This window comes from Oncorhynchus kisutch, linkage group LG1 (genome assembly GCF_002021735.2).
Source record: "Oncorhynchus kisutch isolate 150728-3 linkage group LG1, Okis_V2, whole genome shotgun sequence".
Taxonomy (NCBI): Eukaryota; Metazoa; Chordata; class Actinopteri; order Salmoniformes; family Salmonidae; genus Oncorhynchus; species Oncorhynchus kisutch.
This window is the reverse complement of record NC_034174.2, coordinates 67,137,676-67,158,236: the sequence shown is the minus strand read 5'-3', so window position 1 is coordinate 67,158,236 and position 20,561 is coordinate 67,137,676. Positions and strand designations below refer to the sequence as shown.

The 20,561-nt window shown below is 48.8% G+C and overlaps 1 protein-coding gene across 4 annotated transcripts in view; it reads left to right on the top strand.

Annotated features, from left to right (window-relative positions):
- LOC109867394 (trinucleotide repeat-containing gene 6C protein) overlaps positions 1–20,561 on the top strand; it is a 76,901-nt gene that overhangs the window by 36,929 nt on the left and 19,411 nt on the right. For 3 of the 4 annotated variants that reach the window (XM_031830991.1, XM_031831003.1, XM_031831011.1), the window contains 9 exons: positions 893–3,754; positions 7,467–7,661; positions 8,241–8,488; positions 10,296–10,353; positions 15,794–15,939; positions 16,252–16,395; positions 17,483–17,623; positions 17,789–17,908; positions 18,611–18,694. In XM_031830991.1, the coding sequence (XP_031686851.1) occupies positions 893–3,754; positions 7,467–7,661; positions 8,241–8,488; positions 10,296–10,353; positions 15,794–15,939; positions 16,252–16,395; positions 17,483–17,623; positions 17,789–17,908; positions 18,611–18,694 (3,998 nt within the window). The remainder of the gene's footprint in view (positions 1–892; positions 3,755–7,466; positions 7,662–8,240; positions 8,489–10,295; positions 10,354–15,793; positions 15,940–16,251; positions 16,396–17,482; positions 17,624–17,788; positions 17,909–18,610; positions 18,695–20,561) is intronic. The other variant, XM_031830995.1, reaches the window with a different exon arrangement.

Below are 20,561 nucleotides of genomic sequence, written 5' to 3'. Positions count from 1 at the left end.
TCAGAACAAGAATAGACTGACGAGAAACAAAAAATTTGCTTTCAAAAACAAGGACATTTCTAAGTGACCCAAACTTTTGAACGGTAGTGTATATCTTGTTTTTCTCCCTCTTCTGGTGTGAGGACATGTATTAATAGGAGCATTTTTTTGTGTTCTGGTTATTATGCTGTTTTATGATTTATTTTCTTAGTTTTTTCAGTGTGTGTGAAGAAAAGAAATATAGAATTGAAGACTGCAGAGTTTTAATGTGCGTACTCTGCAGTCTCGACAGTGTCGGAGTGTAGCTGTGTCTAGCAGCCCAGACCTGGTAATGCTTTGTGGGGACCTGCTGGAGCATAGGGAGTGATAGATGAGGAGCCATCTTGGTTTCATTTCAATAAATGAGCAGCTTTCCACTTGGGCTTCCCTTCACGGCCACAGCTAGGGGAGACTAATGGGCCTCTCAGTTCAGGGGGAGAGAGTAGGGAGGGAAGGAGGGAGAGGGAGAGAGCAGGTGGGAGGGAGGGTTCCATTTCACCCACTCACATAGAGGAAGGAAGGAGGGCTAGTGGGAGTGAAAGTAGGAGAGGGAGGGCTCCTATCTCTCACCCAGTCACTCCACATCTGACTGCACCAAAGCAGGAATATATGGATATGCCATAGCTAATAGGATATGGGGCATGGTCTGCTGTACATTCTGATTATGGCAGGCATATGACTGGAGAACAGACCAGGAGAGCGTGACCATTGCTCTCCTCTCACTGCTGCCAAGTCGGATGGTAACAATTTAACCAACCAAGGAGATACAGTACAATGACTTCCTCCAGGAGCTGAGGGAGTTTATTACATGGTGTTCTCTCTGTTAAATGTTTTCTCCTGGTTAAATAAATCTTTCTCTCTTTTTCTCCTCCAGACCAGCCCTTCCAGAGTGGTCCTGGTGCCCAGCATGAGAATCCCCACTGGGGAGCCTTACCACCAGCCACCGACCGCAGCAGCAGCACCACCAGTAGTAGCTGGGATCAAGTGATCATCGACGGGAGCGACACCGAGGCCTGGCCCTCCATCAGTCGCAGCAGCGTCAGCCGACCAGCGAATCCTCCAGAATGTGCCACAGCCGCTGACTGTACGAACCCAGAGACCAGCAGCAACATGAGCATGGCCGCGGGGGTTACTAGCCAGCAGGCCCACTACCCCTCCTCTCTCAAAGCTAACGTCGCTAACGTAGCTAGCATGATGCAGCCTAGCGGTGGCCAGGGAGTTGGAGCCATCGGCAGCAGGGGCTGGGGCTCCGGACCAGGACCCATCCCCATGGGCCCCACTGAGGGAGCCGCCAAACCGGACGGCCTTGGGCCCAACCTGAGTCGGAGTGGAGGAGCACCCAGCTGGAACTCCCAGCCCAGCTTTAGCCTGAACCTGAACCCCAACGCCAACCCCTCGGCCTGGCCCGTGCTGGGGCAAGAGGGGGCTGGAGGTGGCCCGAACCCCGCCTCACTACCACCCAACGGTATCCTGGGCAATGGGAGCCTGGGAGGGGACGAGAACAACAGCAGCAGCACCTGGGGAGGCATGATGAGCCCTGATGCCCCGTCCTCCAATAAGAATGTGTCTTTCAGCAGCATGGAACACCCCAACCTTAACACTGACGGACAAAACAGCCACCACACTAAGCAGCCCCTCAGCCCCATCCACGGGCTGCCCGGCTGGGGAGGCCAGTCCCCTACTGAGTCCTCCCAGCTCAACGGAGACGCAGGGAGCTCCGTCTGGGGCAACGAAGACACCAAGACATCCGCTAACTCCTCCTCCAAGAACTCAGGCTGGGACTCAGCACCCTCCGGAGGCATGTCCGGCTGGGGCCACTCTGGCAGCGGAGGAGGCGGGAGTGGCAGTGGAGAAGGAGGCTGGGGAGGAGACTGGGGGAAGCACTCCAGCGGTGGAGGAGAGGTCAAAGGAGGCTGGGATTCCTCAGATGGCCCAGCCCAGGACCAGCAGGTGAGCTCCTGGGGCCAGCCAACCCCGGCCCCGGCTAGTGAGGGTAGCGGGAGCGGTGGCAGCGAGGGGCACATCCATCGCAGGGATCAGACTGGCAGCGAGGACGGAGGTCCCCCTCCCCTGCCTCGGCAGGACCTGGACCCCCGTGTGCTCTGCAACACAGGCTGGGGCCAGACGCCAGTCCGCCAGCACACCTCCTGGGAGATGGAGGAGCAGCGTGCCGCCAACGATAGGAAGACCAGCGAGATGAGGGGAGGCGGTGGAGGGGACACATGGAGGGGCTCCAACAGCCCCTCTTCTGGATCCCCACCGGACCCCCGGAACGGGGGAGCCAACCCCAGCCTGGGACCATCTCAGAGGCCAGGCTCAGGGGGCCCCGGAGGCAAGAGTGAGGGCCCTTCAGGCTGGGGAGGCCCTCCACCCTCAAGCTGGGGGGAGCAGCCTGTCAACAAGGCCCCCAACGGTTCCGTCAGTGGCTGGGGGGACCCCATGGCCCAAGGCCCCAATACCACAAACAATGGCCCAAAGAGTGGAGGTCAATCCTGGGGTGTCCCTGAGGAGAAGTCCTCCCCTACCTGGGACGACGGGCCAGCCAAGACCCAGCAGAACCAAACCCAGAGCTGGGGAGAGGGGCCCAAGTCCTCCTCCCACGGCTGGGGCTCCGGCCACGGAAGTGGCAGCAATGGATCCAACGGCTCCAACGGCGGAGAGTGGAGAGAACCGGCCGAGGTGAAGAAGAATGGGTCCTCCAGCCACATGTGGGAAGGAGAAGGAGGAAATGGACGAGGAGGAGGGTGGAAGGACAGCCCCAGAGGGGGTGGAGGAAATGGCGGCGGCTGGGGGTCGAAGCCTGCCCCTGCTGTTGGTGGCTGGGGGGAGACCCAGAACCAGCATCCCAACGGCCCAGCACCAGGATGGGGCTCCAAGCCCCAGGAAAGCCCCAGCGGCCCAGCACCAGGATGGGGCTCCAAGCCCCAGGAAAGCCCCAGCGGCCCAGCACCAGGATGGGGCTCCAAGCCCCAGGAAAGCCCCAGCGGCCCAGCACCAGGATGGGGCTCCAAGCCCCAGGAAAGCCCCAGCGGCCCAGCACCAGGATGGGGCTCCAAGCCCCAGGAAAGCCCCAGCGGCCCAGCACCAGGATGGGGCTCCAAGCCCCAGGAAAGCCCCAGCGGCCCAGCACCAGGATGGGGCTCCAAGCCCCAGGAAAGCCCCAGCGGCCCTGCACCAGGATGGGGCTCCAAGCCCCAGGAAAGCCCCAACTGCAATAGTGGAGGAGGTGGACCAGGAGGAGGCAGCATGGGGTCCTGGGGCGGCCCTGCATCTGTAAGGCAGAGTTCCAACCCCGGCTGGGGCCCGGGGAGCTCCGGAGCCAAACCCGACCCAGCGATGGAGCCCACTGGCTGGGAGGAACCCTCTCCTCCCTCCATCCGCCGCAAGATGGAGATCGATGACGGCACGTCCACCTGGGGAGACCCCAGCGCCTACAACAAGACCGTGAATATGTGGGACCGCAACAACCCCACTGGAGGTAACGGTAACCAAGGGAGCAACCCCACCCAGCTGCCGACCAGCAAGAGTAGCGGAGGCTTGACCGTCAACAGCCACAACAACCACTCCTCCGTCCCCCCTAGCAACAACAATCACCACCACATGAACCACCACCACCTGCACCACGGACAGCCCCCGCCACACAGCCAGCCCCACGGCAACAACAATGGATCCCCCAACACCATCGCCCCGCACCAGGGCGGAGGACCCCAGGGCAGACCACCTATGGCCAACCCAGGTAAGAAACCGACCCCATTCACTGTCTGAAATGTCTGTTAAACTGGTTATTCTGCACCGCTGTAATGTATTGTGGTATTCGCCCTGTGATTCACCTATACTGGAAAGACTGATTTATGTCGTATGTCTAAGGATATATCCAACGTTCAAGTATATATTTTGTCATTGAATATTAGTGCAGTGCTATTAACCGAAATGTTTTATTAATCGTTTTTAAGCAACTAATTGAGCGACATGGTTCAATGATTTTAAATTCCATTTTGTTTGGGGGTTTTCTGTGAGCTGTTTCTTTAGATATGGAACAGACGAAGCCCGAGCTGTGCGATGTGGGAGGGAGTTTGGTAATTACCTACAGTGATCATAATCCATTGGGTGCCTACTCCGGTCTGTTTCTTTTACACCTGCTACATAAGAGACAGAAGAATGTGTGTTCAAGAGTGATAGAGAGCAAGTTGCATAGCAGTTCTCTAACTGAAAATACATGATCTAAATGGTTGATAGTTGGTATTCAGCAGTCGTGCCTTATTCACTTTGAAGATCTACAAAATAGTGATTTTTTGTCAGACAATACAGGCATCAGCTCTAATAGAGATGAGATAATGACTTGGAATTAAATAGTCATCAAATAAAACACACAACTAGTGAGATATTTGAGTAATGTGAATGAAGGTTAATAGGTGATAAGCAGTAATGGACAGTCACTACCATCATGGGACTTTTATTTATTGTTTTATTGTGTGTTACAGCATTTAACCCACATAATGCGTAGTGCATTTAATGTACAATTATTAGAATTGAAAATGTGTTTAATCGAAACCGAAACGACCTCAAAAAGCACTAATCGCTCAGCATTATTGAACATGCACAATGCCAGGGCTTTTCAAGGCACCCCACTGCAAAGACAAAAGCTTCAGTGAAAGCTGACTGTGGCAGGAAGGCACTGTTCTTGCTAAAAGGTTATGGATGAGTGAGACCAGTGCCCCCTGCTGTTACTCTATGTACAACCCCTGTAACCAGAGACTGATCAGCCAGGCTTGGCACACACTGCTCTAGACTGCCTGCTTACAGTCCTCCTCAGTGGACTCAGCCAGCTCGGACAAGAGGGTCTGGGAACTGGGCCAGGTATTAAACAGTCATGGCTGCCGTCCTCCTCCTCTCTCCCTCCCCTTCTCTGCCTTCCTCTCTCCCTCCCCTTCTCTGCCTTCCTCTCTCCTCCCCTTCTCTGCCTTCCTCTCTCCCTCCCCTTCTCTGCCTTCCTCTCTCCCTCTCTCCCTCCCCTTCTCTGCCTTCCTCTCTCCCTCCCCTTCTCTGCCTTCCTCTCTCCCTCCCCTTCTCTGCCTTCCTCTCTCCCTCCCCTTCTCTGCCTTCCTCTCTCCCTCACCTTCTCTGCCTTCCTCTCTCCCTCACCTTCTCTGCCTTCCTCTCTCCCTCACCTTCTCTGCCTTCCTCTCTCCCTCACCTTCTCTGCCTTCCTCTCTCCCTCACCTTCTCTGCCTTCCTCTCTCCCTCACCTTCTCTGGCCTTCCTCTCTCCCTCACGTTCTCTGCTGCCTTCCTCTCTCCCTCACCTTCTCTGCCTTCCTCTCTCCCTCACCTTCTCTGCCTTCCTCTCTCCCTCACCTTCTCTGCCTTCCTCTCTCCCTCACCTTCTCTGCCTTCCTCTCGTCCCTCACCTTCTCTGCCTTCCTCTCTCCCTCACCTTCTCTGCCTTCCTCTTCCTCCCATACACCTTCTCTGCCTTCCTCTCCGTCCCTCACCTTCCTCTAGCAGTTCCTCTCTCCTCACCTTCTCTGCCTACCTCTCTCCCCACCTTCTGCCTGCCTTCCTCTCTCCCTCACCTTCTCTGCCCTTCCTCGCTCCTCACCTTCTCTGCCTTCTGCTCGTGCCTTCTTCTCTGCCTTCCTCTCTGGCCTTCCTCTCTCGTTCCCTCCCCCTCTCTCTGCCTTCCTCTCTCTTTCCCTCCCCTCTCTGCCTTCTCTCTCTTCCGCCCCCTCTCGCTTCCTCTCTCGCCTTCCTCTCTCTCCCTCCCTCCCCTTTCCTGCTGCCTTCCTCTCTCCTCCCTCACCTTCTCTGCCTTCCTCTCTCTCCCTCACCTTCTCTGCCTTCCTCTCTCTCCCTCACCTTCTCTGCCTTCCTCCTCTCTCTCCTCACCTTCTCTGCTGCTCTGCCTTCCTCCTCTCCCTCACCTTCTCTGCCTTCCTCTCTCCCTCACCATTCTTCTGGCCTTCCTCTCTCCCTCACCTTCTCTGCCTTCCTCTCTCCCTCCCTCTCTGCCTTCTCTCTTCCTCTCTCCTCACCTTCTCTGCCTTCCTCTCTCCCTCACCTTCTCTGCCTTCCTCTCTCCCTCACCTTCTCTGCCTTCCTCTCTCCCTCACCTTCTCTGCCTTCCTCTCTCCCTCACCTCTCTGCCTTCCTCTCTCCCTCACCTTCTCTGCTCTTCCTCTCTCCTCACCTTCTCTGCTTTCCTCTCTCCTCCCTCACCTTCTCTGCCTTCCTCTCTCCCTTACCTTCTCTCTGCCTTCCTCTCTCCCTCACCTTCTCTGCCTTCCTCTCTTCCCGCACCTTCTCTGCTTTCCTCTCTCCCTCACCTTCTCTGCCTTCTTCTCTGCCTTCCTCTCTGCCTTCCTCTCTTCCCTCCCCCTCTCGCCTTCCTCTCTCTTCCCATCCCCCCGTCTGCCTTCCTCCTCTCTTTCCCTCCCCCTCTCTGCCTTCCTCTCTCTTCCTTCCCCCTCTGCTCCTCCTCTCTCCTGTCCTCTCCTCTCTCCCCTCCCCTTCTCTGCCCTTCCTCCTCTCTCCCCTCCCCTTCTCTGGCCTTCCTCTCTTTTCCCTCCCCCTCTCTGGCCGTCCTCTCTCTTCCCTCCCCCTCTCTGGCCTTCCTCTCTCTTCCCTCCCCCTCTCTGCCTTCCTCTCTCTCCTCCCCTCGCCCCTCCCCTTCTCCCTCGCCCTTCTCTACCGTCCTCTCTCTCTCCCCTCCCCATTCTCCTGCCTGCCTTCCTCTCTCTCTCCCTCTCTCTCTCCGTCTCCCTCCCCTTCTCTGCCTTCCTCTCTCTCTCCCCTCCCCTTCTCTGCCTTCCTCTCTCTCTCCCCTCCCCTTCTCTGCCTCCCTCTCTCTCTCCCCTCCCCTTCTCTGCCTCCCTCTCTCTCTCCCCTCCCCTTCTCTGCCTCCCTCTCTCTCTCCCCTCCCCTTCTCTGCCTCCCTCTCTCTCTCCTGGCCAGACTTTTCTGTCAGAGCCTAAAAGCCCTCTGACTATATAGAGCAGCAATCATGGCACTGTGTCAACCGATGCTTACGTCCAAAAAGGCATCCTATTCCCTATATAGTGCACTACTTTTGGCCAGAGCCCTATGGGCCTTGGTCAAAAGTAGTGCACTATATAAAGAATAGGGTGCCATTTGGTACATAACAATACTGCCTCTGATTAACATGTAACAACTTGGCTCACTGTTTTATGAGGAAAAGCCTGAGGATTGAGAGTAAAACGGGGTGTAGAGCAAGTGAATGAATGGAAGCTAGCACACACTGTTCCTCAGTAGTTTTATGGTTCCATTTTCATCAGTAATGGAACCAGTTAGTTGGCAGTAAAACTAGACTGCCAGACTGCAATTGCTAACAATATGTCAGATCACTGTTTGCTGGTCTTGTAAGTGAATATACTTGCAATTGTGTTGCACACACAACTTTAAAGCATACATTATAAATATGTCCTCTCCCAGGCTGGGGGGAGCTGCCCAGTGTCCAGCAGCCCAAGCCAGAGCCGGCGTGGGGGGAGCCCGCTGGCCCCTCTCCTGCAGTGGACAACGGCACCTCTGCCTGGGGCAAACCCCCTGGTGTTCCTGGAGGCTGGGGCGATGGGGGGCACGAGCCCAATGGACCCTACAGGAGGGGAAACAACGGACCCTGCAAGCCAGGTTAGGACCACATGCCGTTGGTGTACGAACATGGTCAACACTCATCTTATCAGTAAACAACAACAAAAATAATACCCTATTGTGTTTGTATGCATCTGAAAGTTTCTGTTAAACATTTGCTTTTCTAGATGTCTTCACATTGTCACTAGAGGTTTCCCTGGTTGCATGCTTTGATCAATTTGGCAGTTCTTGTTTGTGCTTTTTAAATAATTGTTATACAAGAAGGCAAGCAAGAAATGAAGGGACGTGTGTGACAATACTGGCACCAAGTGGTTGCATTGCCAATTGCGCGCAAAGGGGTTGCCCTTGATCTTTGCAAGCAGTCAAAACTCAAATCAAAGTGTATTGGTCCCATGCACATGGTACAGTTAAATTCTTGCTTGTCAACGTGCTACTCCAGACTGCAGTATATTGGTTCAGCAGAAACACAGATACTGAGGTTAGTTTGAGACTATTGTTTGGCACTGCAGTCAGATTTCAGTGAACTAGCTATATTACAAGAAGGCACTTACTAAATCATTTTGAATTAGTATTTAACTCTACAACATTCACATTTACCCTGCACTGCTCCTCTTCCAGCCCTCAAATCTATGCAAGACGGTTGGGGAGGCGGGAGGGAGGAGGAGATGGGCATGTCTTCTGGCCAATGGGATGCTGATGCCGGAGACGTGTGGAACAGCCCCGCCTCCCAGGAGAACAACTCCTCCTGTAACTCGTGGGGCCAGCCACCCAAGAAGGGCCCGCCCAAGGGCAAGATGGGCAACCAGCCAGACGAAGCCTGGATCATGAACCGTCTCATCAAGCAGCTCACTGACATGGGTTTCCCGGTATGAATGTGATACATTTTGCAATGTCAGAATCAGACCTGGTTTCCTACTATTTTATATATTTCAATTACTTTTTCTCCAGCCTCCTGGAGGGGGGGTTATAGTTTTGTGATTATTTTGCCCATTAAGCCAGGCAAGTTCAGTCAAGCACAGTATTTGAAATTGTTTCAGAATCCATGTATTTAAATGCATGTACAGTTGAAGTCGGAGGTTTACATACACTTAGGTTGGAGTCAGTAAAACACGTTTTTCAACCACTGTATTGTTTTTTATTTATTTATTTAACCTTTATTTAACTAGGCAAGTCAGTCAAGAACAAATTCTTATTTTCAATGACGGCCTAGGAACAGTGGGTTAACTGCCTGTTCAGGGGCAGAACGACAGCTTTGTGCCTTGTCAGGTTGCAACCTTCCGGTTACTAGTCCAACGCTCTAACCACTAGGCTACCCTGCCGCCTCCTGCCGTTAACAAACTAGAGTTCTGTCAAGTCGGTTAGGACATCTAGTTTGTACATGACACAAGTCATTTTTCCAACAATTGTTTACAGACAGGTTATTTCATATAATTCACTTTCCAGTCAGTCAAAGTTTACATATACTAAGTTGACTGTGCCTTTAAACAACTTGGAAAATTCCAGAAAATTATGTCATGGCTTTAGAAGCTTCTGATATGCTAATTGGCATCATTTGGAGGTGTACCTGTGGATTTAGGCCTACCTTCAAACTCAGTGCCTCTTTGCTTGACATCATGGGAAATCGGCCAAGACCTCAGAAAAAAAGTCTGGTTCATTCTTGGGAGCAATTTCCAAACGCCTGAAGGTACCACGTTCATCTGTACAAACAATAGTATGCAAGTATAAACACCGTGAGAGTATGCAGCTATCATACCGCTCAGGAAGGAGACGCGTTCTGTCTCCTAGAGATGACCATACATTGGTACGAAAAGTGCAAATCAATCCCAGAACAACAGCAAAGGACCTTGTGAAGATGCTGGAGGAAACTGGTACAAAAGTATCTATATCCACAGTAAAACCAGTCCTGTATCGGCATAACCTGAAAGGCCACTCAGCAAGGAAGAAACCACTGCTCCAAAACCGCCATAAAAAAGCCAGACTACGGTTTGCAACTGCACATGGGGACAAAGATTGTACTTTTTGGAGAAATGTCCTCTGGTCTGATGAAACAAAAATAGAACTGTTTGGCCATAATGACCATTGTTATGTTTGGAGAAAAAGGGGGAGGTTTGCAAGCTGAAGACACCATCCCAATTGTGAAGCGCGGGGGTGGCAGCATCATGTTGTGGGGGTGCTTTGCTGCAGGAGGAACTGGTGCACTTCATAAAATAGATGACTTCATGAGGAAGGAAAATGACATGGATATATTGAAGCAACATCTCAAGACATCAGTCAGGAAGTTAGTGGTCACAAATGGGTCTTCCAAATGGACAATGACCCCAAGCATACTTCCAAAGTTGTGGCAAAATGGCTTAAGGACAACAAAGTCAAGGTATAGGAATGGCCATCACAAAGCACAGGGCAGAACTGAAAAAGCGTGTGCGAGCAAGGAGGCCTACAAACCTGACTGTTACACCAGCTCTGTCAGGAAGAATGGGCCAAAATTCACCCAACTTATTGTGGGAAGCTTGTGGAAGGCTACCCAAAACGTTTGACCCAGGTTAAAGGCAATGCTACACTCAATTAGTATTTGGTATGTAAACTTCCGACTTCAACTGTATCAACCATGAAGTCAGTGTGTTGTATAGTTGAGGTTGTCACTGATTTGGTGTCTCATGTTGTCATTGTGTTTAGAGGGATCCTGCTGAGGAGGCTCTGAAGAGCAACAACATGAACCTGGACCAGGCCATGAGTAGGTTTTCCCCTCTGTATCTCTGACTGTGGTGTGTGTCTGACTGTGTGTGTGTGTCTGACTGTGTGTGTGTGTCTGACTGTGTGTGTGTGTCCTGACTGTGTGTGTGATGTCTGACTGTGTGTGTGTGTGTCTGACTGTGTGTGTGTGTCTGACTGTGTGTGTGTGTCCTGAACTGTGTGTGTGTGTCTGACTGTGTGGTGTCTGACTGTGTGTGTCTGACTGTGTGTGGTGTGTGTCTGACTTGTGGTGTGTGTGTGTCTGACTGTGTGTGTGTGTGGTCTGACTGTGTGTGTGGTGTCTGACTGTGTGTGTGTGTCTGACTGTGTGTGTGTGTCTGACTGTGTGTCTGATCTGTGTGTCTGACTGTGTGTGTCTGACTGTGTGTGTCTGACTGTGTGTGTGTGTGTGTCTGACTGTGTGTGTGTGGTGTCTGACTGTGTGGTGGGGTGTCTGACTGTGTGTGTGCTGATGGTGGGTGTGTGTGTCTGACGTGTGTGTGTGTGTCTGACTGTGTGTGTGTGTGTGTCTGAGCTGTGTGTGGTGTCTGACTGTGTGTGTGTGTGTGTCTGACTGTGTGTAGTGTGGTGTGTCTGACTGTGTGTGTGTGTGTGTCTGACTGTGTGTGTGTGTGTGTCTGACTGTGTGTGTTGTGTGTCTGACTGTGTGTGTGTGTGTCTGACTGTTGTGTGGTGTGTCTGACTGTGTGTGTGTGTGTCTGACTGTGTGTGTGTGTGTCTGACTGTGTGTGGTGTGTCTGACTGTGTGTGTGTGTGTCTGACTGTGTGTGTGTGGTCTGACTGTGTGTGTGTGTGTCTGACTGTGTGTGTGTGTGTCTGACTGTGTGTGGTTGTGTGTCTGACTGTGTGTGTGTGTGTCTGACTGTGTGTGTGTTGTGATGTGCTGTGTGTCTGACTGTGTGTTGTGTGTGTCTGACTGTGTGTGGGTGTGTCTGACTGTGTGTGTGGTGTCTGACGTGTGTGTGTGTGTGTCTGACTGTGTGTGATGTGTGTCTGACTGTGTGTGTGTGTGCTGACTGTGTTTGTGTGTCTGACTGTGTGTGTGTGTCTGACTGTGTGTGTGTGTCGACTGTGTGTGTGTGTGTGTGTGTCTGACTGTGTGTGTGGTGTGTCTGACTGTGTGTGTGTGTGGTGTCTGACTGTGTGTGTGTGTGTCTGACTGTGGTGGTGTGTTGGTTCTGACTGGTGTGTGAGTGTGTCTGACTGTGTGTGTGTGTGTGCTGACCTGTGTGTTGTGTCTGACCTGTGGTGGGTGGTGTTGTCTGACTAGTGTGGTGTGTGTCTGACTGTGTGTGTGTGTCTGACTGTGTGTGGTGTGTCCTGACTTGTGGTGTGTTGTGGTCTGACTGTTGTGTGTGTGTCTGACTGTGTGTGTGTGTGTGTCCTGACTGTGTGTGTGTGTGTGTCTGAACTGTGTGTCTGACTGTGTGTCTGAATGTGGGTCTGACTGTGTGTGTGTGGTCTGACTGTGTTGTGTCTGAACTGGTGTCTGATTGTGTGGTCTGACTGGTGTGTGTGTGTGTCCTGGACGGTGTGGTGTGTCTGACTGACTGTGTGTGTGTGTCTGACTGTGTGTGTTGTGTGTCTGACCTGTGTGTGTGGTTGTGTGTGTGTACATGACTGTGTGTGTGTGGTTGTCTGACTTGTGAGTGTGGGTGTGTGTCCTGACTGTGTGTGTGTGTGTGTGTCTGACTGTGTGTGTGTGTGTGTCTGACGTGTGTGTGTGTGTTGTCTGACTGGTGTGTGTGTGTGTCTGACTTGTGTTGTGTGTGTGTGTGTCCTGACTGTTGTGTGTGTGTGTTGTCTGACTGTGTGTGTGTGTCTGACTGTGTGTGTGTCTGACTGTGGTCTGACTGTGTGTGTGTCTGACTGTGTGTGTGTCTGACTGTGTGTGTGTCTGACTGTCTGACTGTGTGGGGTGTGTGTGTGTGTGTGTCTGACTGTGTGTGTGTTGTGTGTGTGGTGTCTGACTGTGTGTGTGTGTGTGTGTCTGACTGTGTCTGACTGTGTGTTTGTCTGACTGTGTGTGTGTCTGACTGTGTGTGTGTCTGACTGTGTGTGTGTCTGACTGTCCTGACTGTGTGTGTGTGTGTGTGTGTGTGTCTGACTGTGTGTGTGTGTGTCTGACTGTGTGTGTTGTGTCTGACTGTGTGTGTGTGTGTGTCTGACGTGTGTGTGTGGTGTCGACTGTGTGTGTCTGACTGTGTGTGGTGTGTCTGACTGTGTGTGTGTGTCTGACTGTGTGTGTTGTCTGACTGTGTGTGTGTGTGTCTGACTGTGTGTGTGTGTCTGACTGTGTGTGTGTGTCTGACTGTGTGTGTGTGTGTCTGACTGTGTGTGTGTGTGTCTGACTGTGTGTGTCTGACTGTGTGTCTGACTGTGTGTGTGTGTGTGTCTGACTGTGTGTGTGTGTGTCTGACTGTGTGTGTGTGTGTCTGACTGTGTGTGTGTGTGTCTGACTGTGTGTGTGTGTGTGTCTGACTGTGTGTGTGTGTGTGTGTGTCTGACTGTGTGAGTGTGTCTGACTGTGTTGTGTCTGACTGTTGTGTGTGTGTCTGACTGTGTGTGTGTCTGACTGTGTGTTGTGTGTCTGACTGTGTGTGTGTCTGACTGTGTGTGTGTCTGACTGTGTGTGTGTCTGACTGTGTGTGTGTGTGTGTGTGTCTGACTGTGTGTGTGTGTCTGACTGTGTGTGTGTGTGTGTGTCTGACTGTGTGTGTGTGTGTCTGACTGTGTGTGTGTTGTCTGACTGGTGTGTGTGTGTCTGACTGTGTGTGTGTCTGACTGTGTGTGGCTGTGTGTGTCTGACTGTGTGTGTGTGTCTGACTGTGTGTGTGTGTCTGACTGTGTGTGTGTGTCTGACTGTGTGTGTGTGTCTGACTGTGTGTGTGTGTCTGACTGTGTGTGTGTCTGACTGTGTGTGTGTCTGACTGTGTGTGTTGACTGTGTGTGTGTGTGTGTCTGACTGTGTGTGTGTCTGACTGTGTGTGTGTGTGTGTCTGACTGTGTGTGTGTCTGACTGTGTGTGTCTGACTGTGTGTGTCTGTGTGTGTCTGACTGTGTGTGTGTCTGACTGTGTGTGTGTCTGACTGTGTGTGTGTCTGACTGTGTGTGTGTCTGACTGTGTGTGTGTGTGTGTGTCTGACTGTGTGTGTCTGACTGTGTTGTGTGTGTCTGACTGTGTGTGTTGTGTGTGTCTGACTGTGTCTGTGTGTGTGTGTCTGACTGTGTGTGTGTGTCTGATTGTGTGTGTGACTGTGTGTGTGTGTGTGTCTGACTGTGTGTGTGTGTGTGTCTGACTGTGTGTGTGTCTGACTGTGTGTGTGTGTGTGTCTGACTGTGTGTGTGTGGTGTGTCTGACTGTGTGTGTGTGTGTCTGACTGTGTGTGTGTGTGTCTGACTGTGTGTCTGACTGTGTGTGTCTGTGTCTCTGACTCTTGTCTGTGTCTCTGACTATATATGTGTGTGTGTGTCTGACTATATATGTAATGTGTGTGTGTCTGACTATATATGTGTGTGTGTGTCTGACTATATACAGTGCCTTGCGAAAGTATTCGGCCCCCTTGAACTTTGCGACCTTTTGCCACATTTCAGGCTTCAAACATAAAGATATAAAACTGTATTTTTTTGTGAAGAATCAACAAGTGGGACACAATCATGAAGTGGAACGACATTTATTGGATATTTAAAACTTTTCGAACAAATCAAAAACTGAAAAATTGGGCGTGCAAAATTATTCAGCCCCCTTAAGTTAATACTTTGTAGCGCCACCTTTTGCTGCGATTACAGCTTTAAGTCGCTTGGGGTATGTCTGTATCAGTTTTGCACATTGAGAGACTGAAATTTTTTCCCATTCCTCCTTGCAAAACAGCTCGAGCTCAGTGAGGTTGGATGGAGAGCATTTGTGAATAGCAGTTTTCAGTTCTTTCCTCAGATTCTCGATTGGATTCAGGTCTGGACTTTGACTTGGCCATTCTAACACCTGGATATGTTTATTTTTGAACCATTCCATTGTAGATTTTGCTTTATGTTTTGGATCATTGTCTTGTTGGAAGACAAATCTCCATCCCAGTCTCAGGTCTTTTGCAGACTCCATCAGGTTTTCTTCCAGAATGGTCCTGTATTTGGCTCCATCCATCTTCCCATCAATTTTAACCATCTTCCCTGTCCCTGCTGAAGAAAAGCAGGCCCAAACCATGATGCTGCCACCACCATGTTTGACAGTGGTTTTGCATTGTTGCCAAAAACTTCCATTTTGGTTTCATCTGACCAGAGCACCTTCTTCCACATGTTTGGTGTGTCTCCCAGGTGGCTTGTGGCAAACTTTAAACAACTCCTTTTTATGGATATCTTAAGAAATGGCTTTCTTCTTGCCACTCTTCCATAAATGCCAGATTTGTGAAATATACGACTGATTGTTGTCCTATGGACAGAGTCTCCCACCTCAGCTGTAGATCTCTGCAGTTCATCCAGAGTGATCATGGGCCTCTTGGCTGCATCTCTGATCAGTCTTCTCCTTGTATGAGCTGAAAGTTTAGAGGGACGGCCAGGTCTTGGTAGATTTGCAGTGGTCTGATACTCCTTCCCTTTCAATATTATCGCTTGCACAGTGCTCCTTGGGATGTTTAAAGCTTGGGAAATCTTTTTGTATCCAAATCCGGCATTAAACTTCTTCACAACAGTATCTCGGACCTGCCTGGTGTGTTCCTTGTTCTTCATGATGCTCTCTGCTCTTTTAACGGACCTCTGAGACTATCACAGTGCAGGTGCATTTATATGGAGACTTGATTACACACAGGTGGATTGTATTTATCATCATTAGTCATTTAGGTCAACATTGGATCATTCAGAGATCCTCACTGAACTTCTTGAGAGGGTTTGCTGCACTGAAAGTAAAGGGGCAGAATAATTTTGCACGCCCAATTTTTCCGTTTTTGATTTGTTAAAAAAGTTTGAAATATCCAATAAATGTCATTCCACTTCATGATTGTGTCCCACTTGTTGTTGATTCTTCACAAAAAAATACAGTTTTATATCTTTATGTTTGAAGCCTGAAATGTGGCAAAACGTCGCAAAGTTCAAGGGGGCCGAATACTTTCGCAAGGCACTGTATGTGTGTGTGTGTCTGACTATATATGTGTGTGTGTGACTATATATCTATATATATATATATATATATATATATATATATATATATATATATATATATATATATATATATATATATATATATATATATATATATATATATGTGTAATGTATATATATATGTATGTATATATATATGTATGTATATATATATGTATGTATATATGTATATATATATGTATATATATATATATATATATATATATGTGTGTGTCTGACTATATACAGTGCCTTGCGTATTCCATACTTATCTGATCTTTCTCTCTCCCAAGGTGCTTTGTTGGAGAAGAAGACTGAACTGGACAAGCGGGGCATGGGCATGTCGGACTACAACAACGGGATGAACAAGCCGTTGGGTTGCCGTCCTCAGGCCCTCTCCAAAGACCCCTCCTCGGACCGCAGCCCATTCCTAGACAAGGTACTATATGAATGCCACTAGCATTGTATCAGGAATCAACAGAAGTTCTGTCCATACGATAGAAAGACAGCTAGTGAAAGACATGTCTGTTGACGAAGGATTAAACCACACACACACCTGCCAATGAAATGGAATGGTGAAAATAGAGGTCTTGTTTGAGGTTTTCAGTCCCACCTTTTCTTATTACCGGGGTTGGGATTATGAGAAGTTTACATCCTTTGTAAAACGTGCCATACAAAAAAAGTGATTAACTGAAACGATTTACTGACTGACTGACTGACTGATCTCGTCTCCCCTCCTCCCTGGTTCCAGGACGGTGGTCTGTCAGATGACGCCCTCCCCTCACCGTTTCTGCCTTCTCCCGTCAGCCTGAAGCTCCCCCTGGTTAACAACCTGCAGCCTGGGCTGGCCCTGGGCTCCCCGGGGCTCAACATGCAGAACTTAAACAACAGACAGGTAAGGGGGGTGAAAGGCATGCTCTGCACCTGTAGAGGACAAGGAGTCAGGATCAAAGTCTCGTAATGAGGTAGCCCTTCCTGCGATTTACTGTTAAGACGTTGGTTCAGATCCCGTCTGTGACGCATACATACACACAAATACATTTAGCAAAAAAGTTTATTTTCAACAAACCTTTTTTCATTTTACCGTATGGTGCATGTTCATTAATTATTTATGGTTCATTGAACAAGCATGGAAACAGTGTTTTAAACCCTTTACAATGAAGATCTGTGAAGTTTGTAAAAATCCAAATAACTATCTTTGAAAGTCAGGGTCCTGAAAAAGGGAAGTTTATTTTTTTGCTGAGTTTAGGTGTACACACACCCACAAACACTTTTACTGTAGATAAGTATACAGTAGCACCCACACATACACATTATGCTTACATGACAATCTCACTCACTAACTCACTCACACACGAACGAACCCATTGCCAGGAGCTGGAGAATATAGGGGCCTCGAGAACAGTGCGGATGTAGTTGAGAATTCCATTCAGCTTTGCCACCACTCTGTCTCAAGTGTCGGTAACCTTGCATGGAGAGCCCATTGATATTGAATAGAAAATAAGAGTCCTTGAAAGCCCAACAAAGCACTGTAACTCTGTCATAACAGTATTGAATTGAACAACTTCTTGCCTGACACTGAACAAAATTCTCTTTACCTGACCTGTGTCCCATTTTTCCTTTTATTGGCATATTGCGGGAGGCATTTAAAGAGTACTATCATTTAATCACGATCACCATTTAATCCAACTGAATGCACTCCAAATGTGCCAGTTTCTCCAGTATTGGTAAGTGGTTCGATAAGGTAGACCTTAGGTTTTCAACAATTTTCTTTCAAATTGACCCTGGATGATTTGGAAAGTGGTGGAGAAATAAGCTGATCACTACAGTAGTGTCTTTATTTGTGGTTTCTCTGAGACTGTGAGCAAATACCAGAGTTGTGTATTGTGAGGACATCCTATTAATCGGCTGTGTGTAGGGATTGAGTGATTGCCATGTCAACTCTTATTGACATTTAGTCATTTCCTCTCTCGTGTGTGTAGATGCAGAGTGGAATGTTGGGCAGTAGTGGAGCAGCACTATCCCGGGCCATGCAGCAGCCGCCTCCTCAGCCGTCAGTGCCGCCTCTCGGCTCCTCCCAGCCTAGTCTACGCGCTCAAGTGCCTCAGTTTCTCACCCCTCAGGTACATACACTATACCTCAGCCAAGTTTCTCTCCGTACACACACCACCTCGTTTTCTCTCCCACAGCCCCAGGCTCTCCTCAGGACTCCTTTACTCTGTTTGAAGATATTTTGAGGTGTTCTGACATCTCATCTCCTCGATCTGTCTCCTTGTCCTCACCTCCAGGTTCAAGCACAGCTCTTGCAGTTTGCTGCAAAAAACATTGGTCTGAACCCTGCACTTTTAACCTCACCAATAAACCCTCAACAAATGACCCTGTTGTACCAACTTCAGCAACTGCAAATGGTGAGTGAAAGCCAAAGGCCCCTGACTGCATTAGAAACAAGGTTCGTACGAACAGAACCAGACAGGATGGGCCGGTCTGCATTAGAAACAGGGTTCATACGAACAGAACCAGACAGGATGGGCCGGTCTGCATTAGAAACAGGGTTCGTACTAACAGAACCAGACAGGATGGGCCGGTCTGCATTAGAAACAGGGTTTGTACTAACTGAACCAGACATGATGGGCTGGTCTGCATTAGAAACAGGGTGCGTACTAACTGATCCAGACAGGATGGGCCGGTCTGCATTAGAAACAGGGTGCTACTAACTGAACCAGACAGGATGGGCCGGTCTGCATTAGAAACAGGGTACGTACTAACTGATCCAGACAGGATGGGCCGGTCTGCATTAGAAACAGGGTGCGTACTAACTGAACCAGACAGGATGGGCCGGTCTGCATTAGAAACAGGGTACGTACTAACTGATCCAGACAGGATGAGCTATTCTTATTGTATTTTTTATGGACACCCTCAGGGGTACCCCACAGTCTTTTGGATAAGGTGATGACCCTTCCTCTATTTCTTTGTCTCCCTTTCTCACCTTGCGCCTCTTTCTCTCTTCCATCTCTTTTTCTTTCTCTCTCTCTCTCTCTCTCTCTCCTCTCTCTCTCTCTCTCTCTCTCCTCTCTCTCTCTCTCTCTCTCTCTCTGTGTGTGTGTTTCTAGGCGTACCAGCGTTTACAAATCCAGCAGCAGATGATGCAAGCTCAGCGCAACGTCTCCGGTCCCATCAGACAACAAGAGCAGCAAGTAAGAGGCCCCTGTTTCAACCCCAATACATTCTAATCACTCTCTGACCCTCTGGCTCGTTCCATTTGATTTCAATCACTTTTTGACCGCACTCCTTTTGATTTTGAACTAAACCTTCCATGCGTATTTGCCCATGGTACAAGTGGTCAGAAAGTGAGAAGATTGTTCAAAGTTGACCCATTTTGCATACCCCACCCTACCTACATCCATGTCTTCGTCACTGGAGAAGATAAACTGTTGAGTTTGATATTATTTAAACGCTTACAAACTATTTTATATTTTCTTGAAAATGTTAAGTATACAAAAAAATTATATCCCAAAAAATTATCATTTCCGAATATGTTGAAGCTTTGACCCTATTTGATATCATCTGAGGTTTTTGTTGTGCCTGCAATCGTTTGAGAGACGGCCTGCTCTTGAATACAAGGTGTGTGTGATTTCAATCCTAGAAACAGAATGGACATATCCCTTCAAACCGGTGCAATTTAGCTGGTACATCATTGACGTTTGAATTGAAACGTTTACTTCCAATCACTACGACAAAGATGGCCGCTGGTCCACCCACCGTCGAATGTGAACATAAATGTCTGTTCTATTATTTGTTTTATTTCAATAGGTTTCCTATGGAAGACTAACAGTATAATGTAAAACTGATATTCGCCTTTCAAGTCAACATTCTGATGTGTGGACCTCCAACCATGTTTGTGCTACCATTTTGAAAGTTGACATTTAAAATGTATTCCCATTTTAGAACGTCCCCACTGTGTTGAAGAGCATGGTGTCTCAACCAATGGCAGGCACAACTCAAACACCAAAGATTATATCAAAATCGGGTCTAAGCTACAACATCTGCAATCACTTTACACATTTTTTGATCATTGACATAAAGTTAAAAATGACGATAAAAAAATCGATAATAGCGTAGATATGTGCTATACATTGTATTGTGTGTGTTGAAATGGACCGGATATGCTTACTTAAAGTTGCAGGAGAAATGTTTGTCAAAAGCATCTCCAGTTGCTCAAACGTGCTATTTCTCTAGAATGTATGGAGAAGTAGTTACGGAAGTTGGTGGTTTGTGTGGTTGGATCCTTTTTTCTTGCAAATTGGGAACTTCTTTAAAATAATCTGTGATAAGACACTAAAGCAGGGTTTTCCAAATGCTTTTGGCACACGACCCCATTTTGATATCTGATCATTCCCATGACCCCAACCATGTGGTTAACAGTCAATGTTGACTTTTTTAATTAGGGCTATGGCAGGCAATTGCAAAACATTTTAACAGTATTTCTGATTTATATTCTCAACTCGCCATCGTGTACTTTTAATGTGGGGCTATGAGAGTCAATTACAAATGTGTCTGACATAAGATCAATTATCTCACCACCACTAATATATGGGTGTACTTGAAACATGCCGCGTCTGAGCTTCTTAAAGTCAAGTGGTCCACAGTGCGCACCTCATCTCTCCTGTCACATCCAACCTGGATTGATATTTATTTTTAATGCAGACGAGAGAACTGAATGGGCGTACTATGAGTTCTAATGCTCGGAGGGAGACAACACTGTATTCCTTTTTATCAGGAACCAAAACTCCTCAATAGTGACCCGTGAATGCGTTGTCTGCAACATACGGTCACATTACAGCTCGATCAGCTGTTCCTTTTCACTTACCGATATGTCAACTGAGCCAGGATCACAAACTGATTTAGCTGATTTGGTCACTCATCTGTATCATGATTCAGTTCAGTTTCCCAAATATGTCTGTTACATAGGCAAGGAGACATGTTTTATTTTCATCAAAGTCTGTTTTTACATCCATTGCAAATGACAATTCCTCTGAATTCTAAAAACTCTTTCCAACACTC